This window comes from Ixodes scapularis, unplaced genomic scaffold (genome assembly GCF_016920785.2).
Source record: "Ixodes scapularis isolate PalLabHiFi unplaced genomic scaffold, ASM1692078v2 PGA_scaffold0__279_contigs__length_252992795, whole genome shotgun sequence".
Classification (NCBI taxonomy): domain Eukaryota; kingdom Metazoa; phylum Arthropoda; class Arachnida; order Ixodida; family Ixodidae; genus Ixodes; species Ixodes scapularis.
The window spans coordinates 121987327-122000881 of NW_024609835.1; the positions used below are offsets into that span (position 1 = coordinate 121987327).

The 13555-nt window shown below is 41.6% G+C and overlaps 1 protein-coding gene across 1 annotated transcript; it reads left to right on the forward strand.

Annotated features, from left to right (window-relative positions):
• The first annotated feature begins 10766 nt into the window (after positions 1-10766).
• On the forward strand, positions 10767-13337 carry LOC121047878 (keratin-associated protein 19-2-like). The gene is made up of 2 exons (XM_040503530.1): positions 10767-10778; positions 13107-13337. Exons 1-2 carry the CDS (start codon positions 10767-10769, stop codon positions 13335-13337), a joined length of 243 nt encoding a protein of 80 aa, XP_040359464.1.
• Positions 13338-13555: the final 218 nt, after the last annotated feature.

The window sequence follows — 13555 nt, forward strand, 5'->3', positions numbered from 1 at the left end:
CTACAGTTGATACGGTGGACTCAAGTCCTACGGCGGCCATGGAAGCTTCAATGGTTAATGTTCAGGTGGAAAAACACGAGAATAAGTTACGTTCACGTTTCTAACAGTACGTTTGTTGTCATTTTACACGTTGGAGACTTTTATCAAACCGTTACCGTGTTCCGCGTACCGCACTACCGGAGCCTTTGAAGCATGCTTTAAGCGCGGGCCCCGCGGTAACGGTATCACCCGGGCACACGCTCAAAAGCATGCTTCAAAGGCTCCGGAAGTGCGGTACGCGAAACATGGTAACGGTTTCCCTAAAGAAAAAGTGATTTGTATGAGAAATTTCTTGTGTCCAATAAACACATATGAATCATACAAGGTATTTAAATACATATAAGAACAAAATAAGGACTATATAAGAACCATATAAGTTATATAAGAACATATAAGAACCATAAAAGAAACTTATAAGAAACTTCTCACAAGTTTCTTATAGGGCTCTTATATGTTCCTATATATCTAATTCTAATATGGTTCTTATATAGTTCTTCTATACTCTAATACATCTTGTATGATTCATATGGGTTTATTGGACACAGAAATGTATCATACAAGTGAGATTTTTCAATAGGGTTAGTAAAATTCTTATTGTTTATGCATTCCTACTGCGTACCGGTACACTCTTAGAAAAAAGCGTCAGTACAGTCCTCCCTAAAGGGAAGAACGCTCTTGACACATATGTTCCTTCAGAAAGGGAGAAACTTTCGTCCCTAAAGCAGGGGAGCAAAATTTCCTCCGTCGCCTGCATCTCATTCTGGCGGCCGCAAATCGAGCAAATCGAGCTCAATAAGTCTTAACGAGAACAGTAAGTCTCTTGTACGGAGCGAGAGGAGCAGCAAATAAAAACGTAACACGAGCTTTCCGCGAACTGTATTTATTTCCGAAGCCAGCTTCCCCCTGCGGGTAAAGAAACTTGCGTTTCGAAAGCATGCAGTCACTCAGTCTTCTCATCGTCAGCACTGCGATGTGAAACGGAGACAACCGGCACCCAGTTCGCGCACATTATGTCTTACCTTGGCTATTCCTCGAGCCACAATTCCTTCTTCAACCGTGGCGTCAACCGCACATCACGGAGGAGTGGTAATCCATTCGCCCGCAGAACCAAAAGCCGCTCTCAAAAAAGCAAATCCGAAGCAACCTCTTGGCTCATTTCAGCACGGAAACACGAAATTATCGCGTAGCCGCGTAGCGTAAAGGGATGTTAAATCGCTTGCCACCTGATGGCAGGATCAAGGAGAGAAATTGCAAGTAGCTAGGCTAGGTGGCGCTAGGTACCGCCCAATTCATGTTCTACATGCATTTCGTTATCTTCGGAAACCTCTGTTACAGACATATGTGGACATATTACGCGCATCAGGTGAACATACATTGAGCGCATACACATGAATCACACATACAAACATCAATTCAATAGCACGCTAACCCGATCACTACTCCCGAGCTATGCGTTGCTGGCGCTGGCGCCAGCAAACGAAATTTTTCGCTGTCTCCTTAAGCAATAAAACATATTCCCAGCAGGTTGATATTTTTCCAGAAATGACATACATCTGAGAGTGTTTTTAATTGCTCAGTGTATGCATCTCTTAATAAAAAGAAAACGCTCGATCATGCCGTAATTATTTGAAAGCCAATAAATCGAGCCGCTCCAATGTGGTTCCAAGCCATGAGCTTGTTTCCCCGCACGGCACTTCGTAGCCAGTATTTCTATTGTAGTGTTTATTTTTCTATTTCTGCTGTTCGCGCACGGCTACAATTGCCGTCTTGAATTTATCTCTGTAGAGCGGATATTCACTCAGCTGGAAGTGATGCTCCACGGGCAGAGAAATCGCTTTTCGATCAACTTCAATGCAGTCAAAGCCGCGACTTGCGGCAACTGTTAAGTGTACGCAGCTACGCCGTGGCGAGCTCAACTTCTAGCGCTCATCTCAGCGCGCCACTTGGAGGGCAGTTTCTCCAGGAACCGTAGTATATTTAAACAGTAAAATAAAGGATAGCGTTTTTGTTGTTTTTTTATGCCAAAACTCCACTGTAAATATACGTAATTTCCGTCATAATTTCGTACTGTTCAGTCTTTTCCTTAAAGCGCAATCGCGCTCGGAGACCGACAGTCACATTGGCCACTGTACGATAGGAGCTTACCGTTCAGACCAGCGTTCCAACATGACTATCCGCATGTCGATCGATTGCACCTAATCCCTCAAGTGGTCTTAAACTCTTTGATGTAAAGCGGAATGTCAACCTGCGGCACCCCGCCCCCTCCGATCACGGCCCGACCAGCGGCATCAATGCCCGACAGTTTACGTCAACTCATCTTGTTGTTACACCACTAAACAACTGATACGCGAACACACGGTCCCATCGGTGATAATTCCAGTATTCTGTTCACTACGCACAACACTGCAATCACGACGTTGATGACACGCCGAAATACTGAACCACGTTGAACGCCGGTTGGCACTCGGCACGGGAAAACAGAACCGAACTCAGCACGGAAGGCACCCAGGCAGCCGGCAGGAAAACCTGCCTGCCTTGGACACAGTTCCTGCGATTTCCATAACGTCGAAAACGACGACACAGTTTCGCGTGGTTTCGCTACTGTAGTTCCGCGTGGGTCCCGCAATCCAGAGACGGTCATCTTACCCAGTGTACGTATAGCACTGCTCCGGAACTTCGCTGTTTCTAGCGGCTTCGTTTACTCGTTGGATAAAATTAGTGGTAAAAACGTCAATGCAACCTAAATGTTCTGCAAGTTTGGACTAGAAGACGGAATTACAGGCGGCCTTCGCTGCTGTTTGAAGCTCAATCAACTCAACAACATTTACTAAACAACGTGCGCGACGTGCTCGAAAAACGAAACCGAAAGAAGAGTTGTGAGGGCGAAAGCTTGCTCTCGTCTGCCTGGAGAAGGAGGAAAACGTCTTGTTCCTCCCTTCTTCTCGAGTCCGCTTGGGGGCGCGTCAATAGAAGGGAGGAAGACACGCAGTTGCTACCTTTTTCCTCCATTTTTTCTTAGAGTGTACGGCCGTAGTGAGGTGTCGGCAAGCAAATCGCTTAAATGGACCATTCGAAACGTCATTGGCTACGCTGTCCCATAAACAGGTTGTCAGTGTTTGATCTTCTTAATCCTTGAAAATATTGCCACTAGCGTCCAGCTCTTGATAGCGTCACAGTAGCTTGTGATTTATCTCACTGCCCTTTTTTATGGATGCATCCTAACCCAGACAAATCGGCTCAAGTGAAGCCTTCAAGGTTTCCACCAGACATTGCAATATCTTCATGAAATATGGGCTCATAGAGATACTTTTACTCCAATTTTTCAGTCCCGATAATCTGCAAACTCATGGAAAGCTCACCAGTAGTGGCTTTTTGAAAAACGTTACAGGGATATTCTGTTTTTGTTTTGTTGTATTAGTCGGAAAATACCATATAGGGAAAAAGTAATACAGAACAGGTCTATCTATTTTGGCTTTGCACTATCAATGTAGTTGTATAAATTGACCAGGAAAAGTGGGAAATTATGTCTTGGGTAAGCATTTATTCTATTGCTTGCGTAGACATTATTTTATTCGGATTTGAAACATCAGTATGATATTCATATAAACTGGAAAAAGGAAAAAGAGTAAAATGACGTGTGTATGATTTTTCCTTCTATTTTAACTTGACAAAAGTATGGGATAGCATAAATATCAGCGTACAATTTGAAAATGTCTAAATCTGACGAAGCGCTCGCGCAACCCTACACACAAGCCTAAAAAACCCAGTAAGTTTTCGTTGGGATTTATATTTTTATGTATGCAAGATATGCAACAAAACAATAAATAACAATTTATTAAAGTAAACAACCTGGCAGTGTCGTCGCGGAAGCAGGTCACCGAACATGGTCAAGTTCCAATTGTTAAAACTGCCCTTCACTATACAAAAAAAGAAAAAATATTATGTGCGCCATTGGTCATAACAAATTATATGAGCCTACGATACAACAATGTAAAATATAGACTCTGCTAACATTTCTTATTAAACTAATTTTCCTATAGTTCTCGTCTCATATATTGTTACCTGAGAGAAAGTCATCAATTCAAAGTAAGACACACAGTCTCCAGATCATGGAGATATTAGTTGACGCTTTAAACTTGCGTTGTTTTTCTTTTGCTTGTTTCTGGTGATCTTTTATCATGTCAAGACTCGTTTTCAATAAATTATTTTGAATTCGTCATCTGCCACGATTTGAATTCATTTTATACGGCGTTTGTCCTCTACAAACACAAACACATTCAAATGATCTCCTAATATTGCGCTGCTTTGCATAATATTATTTATTGCAATTCCAACGCATCCAGCTTGCCAGGATTCCTAGTTATCCTCGCTTTAAACGCCCGAAACTAGACCACTGAAATTAGACTACCCGGTGTTAACCATTCAGAACTATGCCCAAATCGTTTTCGTCTCTAGACATTTCGCGCTTTCGAAAGTATAGCGATAAGACGTTATGACTTTATGCAGATTTCGAGCGCTTATCACCCTGGGCGAAAAGTGCCAAGTCGCGTCTCTGCATCTCATACTCCGCAGAAGAGAACTAATGCGTACGCTCAGAGCGCATTCCTCGCCCAACAGACAAAGATGACAGTGCCTATGGAAGGAGATCATTCGACTGGCCAATACGTCTGCACGCTATTTGCAAACAAGTCCGTGATTGCCCTCACCCGGTGTGGGCAATGCGCGCGCGCAGAATCCAGATTTGTGTAAGATGAGGCGTCTGCGCATGCGCTGTGCCAACAGCAGCGCCACCGTAGCAGCGTGACGTCAGAGATATGAGTTGATCTTTCGCGCTTTCCATCAATCAATCAAACAATCAATCGTTTTATTTATGGCCTTTAAGCCAACGGAGACCCTAGACAAAAAGCTGCCAGTGGCCGCTTGACGAGGTCTGGGGCCCGTCTAAAATTTGTCAGCAGGACATCCATTCAGAACACAAAAGGATATTACATGCAAAGATACACCGAGTAATCACTTCATGCATTCAACTTCTAACAGCATTATACAAAAGAAGAAAAAAAAGTTATTTGCAGAGCTTGTGACAGATTGAAAACATATACAGCTACATATAGAAGAAAATTACGCAAAACAACACAAGGCGCACAAACGCAAAACTTCTAACAGCACTGTACAAAATGCAAAATTTATACAAAGGTATGGATATGCTCAAGAAATTTCACGGAACAATTCACAAGAAATGCATAAGTAATGATTTCCCTCCCATTTGATATACAGGGTGTCACAATAGAAAATTTACACGGTCTTTTTTACCGCAAAAATAAACTAGGCATCGCCGAACGCTCATTCTCCGTCCAAAGGTAGAGCTAGAGGTCACAACCAGATGCTGAAGTTTCAGCCCGATCCGATAACTTAATCAAAAGTTATAAGTGGTTTTCTGAAAAGTTCAATGGGAAAATGGCGGCCGACAGAGTTTTCAAACACATGGGGCTCTATGGCACCAGAAACCGAAAACAGGCAAAAATGGGCTCCATTTTCCCATTGAACTTTTCAGAAAATTACTTATAACTTTTGATGAAGTTATCGGATCGTGCTGAAACTTTGGCATCTGGTTGTGACCTCTAGCTCTATTTTTGGGCGGAGAATGAGCGTTCGGCAATGCATTGTTTATTTTTGCGGTAAAAAAGACCGTGTAAGTTTTCTTTTGTGACACCCTGTATATCAGTATTATTATTAAGAAGATGATTAAGTAATAAAGGTAGACGATATGTAATTGACTGGTAAGTATAGTTAGTACGAGCTCGTGGTACTATCCATTTTTTGAAATGACGGGTGTTGAAACTACGAAGATGTTCGGAGAGCTCTGACATCTTGCATAAAAGCGAAGCATGCTCAGGAGATGAAAAACGAAAGCTGTGCAGTAATCTATAGTCATACATCTTATCAAGATTAATTATTTTATATTTGGCAAACAAAGGTTTGGTGTGAGCGAGATAGTACTCATTGGCAAAATAACGAAGCATCTTTTTTTGAAGTAAAGTAAGTTTTTCTATGTTTGTTTGTGTAGTTGTCCCCCAAACAAGATGGCAATAAATAATGTAAGACTGAAATAGTGAATAGTAGATTTGTGATTTCACGTTAACTGGGAAAATATTGCGGCAGTGTGACATAACTCCAACCACCCTAGACAGCTTCGTAACAAGATAATTGACATGATTATTCCACAAAAGGTGTTCAGAAAAAATTATTCCAAGCGTCTTATGTTGTTTCACTAACTCGATTGGTACGCTGCCTATTGTAATATTATGATTAATTGGGAGAGCCCTGCTCTTTGGTCGAAAAACTATAGCTTTCGTTTTCTGAATGTTAATTTTAAGGCCATTGTTGTTGGACCATAAGAGGAACTGGCTAAGAACATCATTTGCGTCTACGATTAATTGTTCAACACTCGTTTCGGCAAGAAATAGGCTGGTATCATCAGCGTATATTATGTATTTTATTTGTTTGTTTACATTTACAATATCATTAATATACACATTAAATAACAATGGCCCAAGTATACTACCGTGGGGAACCCCACATCGTATGTTAAGAAAAGGCTATGTATGACCATCGATCACAACACATTGCTTACGGTGCTCCAAATAGGAATGTAAAAGGGACAGAGTTACACCACGTATTCCATAACAGTATAGTTTATCAAGTAGTATTTTATGGTTTATGAAATCAAACGCCTTACTAAAATCTATAAATATACCAAGGGTAAACAGGCGATTTTCTATATTTTTCAAAATAATTTCTTTTTGTTGAAGCAATGCAGACTCAGTTGACTTTCCTTTGCGAAAACCATATTGAAAATCCGAAATCACAGAATGTTTAGCAAAGAAAGAATCGAGGCGTTTTAAAATAATTGTTTCAAGCCCTTTGGAAAATATAGGAAGTATAGAGATAGGCCTATAGTTTGTCGGTAGATTTTTATCTCCTCCTTTAAATATGACTGATACTTTAGCTAATTTCATTCTACTAGGAAACGTCCCCTGTGACAAGGCAAGGTTAAAAATATGCACCAGGCAAGAGGCGATGATATCTATAACAAATTTTACGGGTCTAGCTTGTAAATCATCTGTGTCGCAACTTCTACTATTGCTAAGACCCGTAAATATAGAAAATACTTCGTGTTCATCAGTCGGTTCTAAAAAAAATGTTTCGTGTACTATATCTTGTATAAAACTGAAGGCATTAGCATTACTTGGCGGTGGGCTTAAGTTTACGAATACCTTGTTGAAGTGTTCTGCTAGTGATGCACCAGAAACGTTTTTCCCGTCAACAGAAAGTTCACCAATAGCTTTACGCGGTCTACTACGGTGTAACACCTCATTTATGGATTTCCAAACTAATTCTGGTCGTTTTTTGCAATTTCGGTTAAAAAGCTGTGTAGGTACTCCAGTTTAGCTTTCCGCAATTCAGATGTCAGGCGGTTACGAAATTGCTTGAAATTTTTCAGTTTATCGGGATCTCTTGACGTTAAAAAAGACTTATATAAACGATTCTTCTTTTTTAACATTTTCAGGTGCAGAGGAGTGATCCAGGGCTTCCGAATATTTTTAGAGACTGTCTTTGTTAATAAGGAAAACTTCGAGCTATAGACATTGCTAAAGATGCTAATAAATGTGTTATACGCCTCATCTGCACATGTTTCAGAATAAACTGGGCCCCAATCAGTGCGCAAAATTTTAACCCTGAAATTTTCCAAATTACGCTCGGATATGTTTTGAAAAACATATGATACTTTATTTGATTTCACTATGGAAGCGCCAACCCCACAGGATAAAAATATAGGAATGTGATCGCTAATATCACTAATTATTGTACCAGCGTCATGGACGTCTGTGCTAATATTGGTAACGAAAAGGTCAAGGGCACTGGAGCAGGAAATATTTATTCTAGTGGGAGACTGGATCACATTCATGAAGCCATTTGAACTGATGATGTTATCTAATTGCGATGATAAAGTCGAGTGTAACAGTGTGTTCACATTGAAATCTCCACCAAGAAAGAGGGTTAATTTATTTAGAGATATAAATTCAAAATACCTATCTAGAAACGAACTAAACTTATCAAACCACGCCGATGGCGGTCTATATACTACTGAGAAAACTAAGTTGTTACTTCGTACAGTTAGTATTTCAAAATCATCTGTCAATTCAGTATACCTTGCTAGAAGTTCACACCTGATGTTTTGCCGAACGTAGATGGAAACACCTCCTCCGCGTTTCACCTGACGATTTAAATAAAAATGAGTATAGCCTTGCAAGGCATACATATCATCGTGGTCATGGTACCATGTTTCTGTTAGCATAAAGACGTCGAATTGAGATGGAAAATGAGAAATTAATGTGTCAAATGTATCCACTTTATCTCTGAGGGAGCGCACATTGAGGTGAAATGCTGAAAGAGCGTTCTTAGTTTGTAAGCATTTCATTACATCGGATGGCAAAATACAGTCGTGATACCGCATTTCCATTTGGCGAGACAGTCATTTACATCAATATCTAGCAAATTTTGACGAGATCATCTTCATTCACAAGTTGAACAATAGGCGTGCTGTCAGACTTCCGGGCGAATATCTTTCCATTTTTTGCCCAGACAAATTTCCAGTGAAATTCTCGCTTCCTCCCGATAGCTTTGCCAAGCAGACGCTTGAGCGCTGGGCATAAGTGCTCATTTACAAAAACTGGCAAAGCCGACGAGAGGCCATCGTCACGTCTGTGCACGCAACGAAGGGTGCGCAAATGTTCCTCGCAAAATGAGTTTCTGCACAGGGCACGGTCTAATTTCTTTATAATTCATAAACAGTTCGTTGTGTTTCAGCAATTAATTGTTTATGAGCGCATCAATGCCTTTTTTGTTCTCAATCGCTTGTCTAGTGGTTAAAGGAGTTCCTTAGTAGCATTAATTGATTGTCGACAGTGGGTGCAGAATCCAAAACATTCAGATAAGTTTGACGCGCGAAGCGGTAAAGCTCCAGCCCTAAAAAAAGCATGCACTCAAACCAAAATAAACAACATGCACACAAAAAAAACTTTAAAGAACGATGAGCATAGGAAGCTATTCGGCTATTCACTCGCAACACCTGAATTCAATTCCCCTTCCTTCGAGATTTAATCTGGATCGGATATATTTTTGTGTGTGTAATCCCGGAAGGGGCACCATGTTTAGCTCTTACACTGCACAAGCCAAACTGCCATTTTTGACGCATGAGATAACTCAGATAGGGTGTTCCAAGGGCGTTTGGTCCACGGCTGTATAAGCGACTAAATATGTTGACCAGAACCTGTCTATATGTCTGTATTACAATCCGCGCGTCTTCTTGGAAACGAACATAGTTAAACAGCAATAATACTTAAAGAACAAGCGAGCTGGTGATGATTCATGGTAATAAAACCCGAGATTCAGGTGCACAGAAGTGTTCGTCCCCTTCTGTTTTCCTGAGTCTCGGGTTTTATTGCCATGGAAAAGTTAAATCCGCCTTATGATAAAGGCGGCATTTAATAGCGGTTTATCAGTTAAATGAAATTAGCGTTGCTGGACGATAAAGGAAGAGGTTACGGTGTGTTTGTTTTTTGTGTTTTTTTTTTTGTAAAAAAAAGGAAAGATTTTTTTTTTTTTTTTTTTGTGACGACACAGTTATGAGTTTGGAGATCCCTATGCATCGAGTTCGTTCTTAAAAAAATCAAAAGGTTGAAATCAAAATGAAAGCTAATACTACGATGTTGAAGGCATGCAAACACCGTCCACCAGTTTTAATAATGAACTTATAATCGGATAACATCGTTTGTAATATTGCGCTTTTTACATGTGAATGTATTTTGAACATAACTTAAACAAAAATAACAACCATCCGCTTTTAGAGGACTATAAACAGCGAAAATGCCTTAATCATGATGCAAGATCAGAAATTAGTCAAGGACATCCTAAATTAAAGAAGGTTTGGTTTAAAGCACTTATATTGAATATATTATGAACAACCGGCAATTGTATTTTTGAGCTACAAACTTCCCGGTTCATGGAGCCGAACTTAATATAATTAAGCTTTTACACGGTCAACGCCTTATATTTCCGAAAAACACATATTTCTGAAAGAACTACAGACTGGCAAGTCGCTGATCAAGCAAGTGTAATGTCATGACTAGAATTATATGGTTACGCGTAGGAAACTACTGTGCTTATATGGTCGCCAAATAACATACTCTTAATATGTATACGCTCCGATCCAAACAAAACGAATAAACGACGGCCTTCATAAGTGCCAAATAAAAACGTCAACAGAAGTTTTCGTTCAAGGATCACCGCGTACGCGATCGGGAAATAGGACAGAGCTGCCAATTTCGCATTTCCGAGCCTTATCGACTATTTCGCTTTTTTTTTTTCTTTTAAATAGTGCAACAAAAGAAAGGACAAGGTAACGCTTTCAGAGGCTAGCGGTGAATTTTGCTCGCTGGGTGAAAAGACTGAAAAGAATAGACCGTTGCAAAAACAGCATTCCTTCGATTTTCAGCCTTCCATGAACTGCTTCGATTGAAACGCCCGTCGTGTTTGGTCTCTCCGAATGTCGTCAAGTCGAGGGGGCTCGGCAAGGGTATATATATTGAGCCAGTGCGGGCTGGTAGTCACATCGCCTTCGGCTCCGCAGTAGTCGCGCAACTCCCACCAAGTCGCGAAGGATCACTATGAAGGCCACGGTAAGTTTGTTCGATCTACTACTGCACACCCTAGTATCCCAGTTAAACGGGCGCATTTAACTTCAGTTACGCTTACCCACAAGTACCACACTGTACTCTTGTCTTATACAACTTTCTGTGGCTATGCAGTCAAAGCTATGGGCAAACGTGCACTTGCGCATCTTGAGCGCCCATCAAGACTGTGCTCGCGCACTCTTCGCTTGTGTGTGTAATTGCGGTCGAGTGTAACTGCAGTTAAGGGTGGCTTAACAGCGGTAAAGGGCGCCTGTGTAACAAGGGTACAAGAAATCTGGAGAGCCTACATTTCCGCAAAATACTTGAGAGAACCAATCGCTGCAATGTACGGAGGGAGTTCGGAGAATGAGGAGGTTGATAACACCTTTAAGCTGTTGCGCTGAGCATGACCTCTCGCACTGCTCAGTGCCACAGCCTAAACGTATTATCAACCTCCACATTCTCTAACTAACTCCTTGGTACACTGCAGGGATTAGCTCTTCCAGGTGCTTTGCAAGAGAGTAGATGCTCCAGACATCTTAGAGCGCACCATGGACTCGTTTCCACAATACTCGACCTTTGCGCGCTGCAATTTTAGTCTGCTGGGCTGTGGTACGCCTTCCGAGCGTGCGCAGTACTTTTCTCCTGGGGAATAGCAGACGCTGCATATCCGCTCACAGCCCTGTGTCTCGGCATTCTTCGCCTGGGAGATACAGCACTGGAAAAGTGTTTAGATTATGCCGCATTGGGGCCTTTGAAATCAGGCTTGCAGTATCTACCGCATAGCATTTGAATCGGTTCTTACAGGCTGGGGCAGTTCAAAATATTAAGAGGCAGCACAGCGTACCGACCACTGTATTGTCCCAGGGGCTCGAAAAAGTTGTAGAAATAAACTTTTGTGTGAGAACCTAGTCACGTACAGGTCAAAGATGCATTCGGGATTTTGAATGTAAAAGTGTCAACGGCTTACACGTTTTGTTTATATTATTATCCCAAACATTATTGCTCGATGTTTAAAGATCGTTCGAGCCAGAAGAAAAACATTAATTGTGTTTTTTTACTGCTCAGGAATTCAAGGTATGTGTCAGGAATAAAGAAGCATCAATGCGAAACTAGCGGACGCCCTGCTTTCTGTGCGTGCTAAGTATGCCTGCAAAATTATTCAAAAGTGGAGGTTTACGTCAACCGAAAGCATGCTGACCAGTATGCTTCACTTGGATGCATCTCCTAAATTATAAAATTTAATTATTGCTGACCAACAGGCCACTTAACTACACGAAACTGGTGCCATCTATAGCGTCGGTTAAGCGACATTATAGGATCAAACACCAAATTAGATATCCCCCATGAAAATGTTAAGATGCCTTCTTTGTTATCTTTTACAAATACATCCATAGATGTCATTATAACAAAACAGACGCAAAGTAGTTTGAACTTCAAAGCTAGCTGAAAACTAATGGCAGGTTTTACGTGCAACTGTCGTGCGTCGAACACGAACCCAACAACGTCACAACCGAACAAATCATACGGCAAAACATTTTTGTTATTTCGTTTTGCTTTCTTTTGGACAAGGTCCGAAAGAGGGACCAGTGCAAGTGGCTAAGAAGCCTGACGAGGCATTGCTTCCTTACAGTTGACTTAAGTACCTACCTAATGCACAAAACAAATTCATTCAGCTAAGGGTTAGAAACGCCTGACTCTGGGATATATGCATAAATGTACTAGACCCAAATGTTTTTATGATATACAGATATCTTGTCTGAGAGTAGGCCTAGTCCTGTTCAATCAAGATTATGACACAGCAACGCCGTAAAAATAGCTTTTGCCCAAAGATGTACCAAGCAAAAAGTGCATTCGTAACGGCAGTCTGTGAGCCGGTAGGAAAACAGTATACCGATACTCTCCTGGACAGCACGCGTCTAGTTTCTTGTACAACATACGAATGTCAATCACTGTAATTTTACAAAGACATCCAGCGAATAACGTGCAAGAAATAAAATGTTCAAATATGAATACCATGAGGTATTCATATTTCAAGAATGTTGCCCAGAATGGATTTTTGAGAATCGAAAGCTTCCAGGGTTCATCTATGGCTAGGTGTTTTTTCTATGGCCCCTGCGGCTTAAGAAATGCAAGGCGTGGCTTCACATGCGCATGCCTCTTGCTTCGTGATTAGTTCTTCGGCTTTATTATCGGCCAGTGGTGAAATCTCACTGGCTAAGATACTTGGCACTCGCACCGTCCTGTGTTTCTAAAGTTGTCAGTAACTTTCTAGCTCACGATGACTGATACATTCTTAATTCTAAATGCATTCTCTCTCTCCCTTTCATTAAGCTCGCCCTCGTTGTTCTGTGCCTGGCCATCGCCGGTGCATTGGCAGGCTACGGCTACGGAGGATATGGAGGCTATGGAGGATACGGCGGCTATGGAGGTTACGGGGGATACGGCGGCTATGGCGGCTACGGTGGATACGGAGGCTACGGAGGCTACGGAGGCTACGGAGGCTACGGTGGATACGGCGGATATGGTGGATATGGAGGCTACGGCCACGGCTACTACGGCTGAATGACTGCTCTCCAAGACTGAAAGTCCAGTCATTAATAAATGTCGGCAGCCACCTCAACGTTGGTTTACCGCACGTCGTTCGATCCTTTCCTGTAATAGCCATTCCATTCGCGACGCTTAGGTAAAAGGGGAATTTAGCGGCTACGTGCACTACTGGAACAATTTCAAAAGTGCACCTTGTTCCCGTTCTTTTCTCCTGTGCTTACCAAAATTCACAT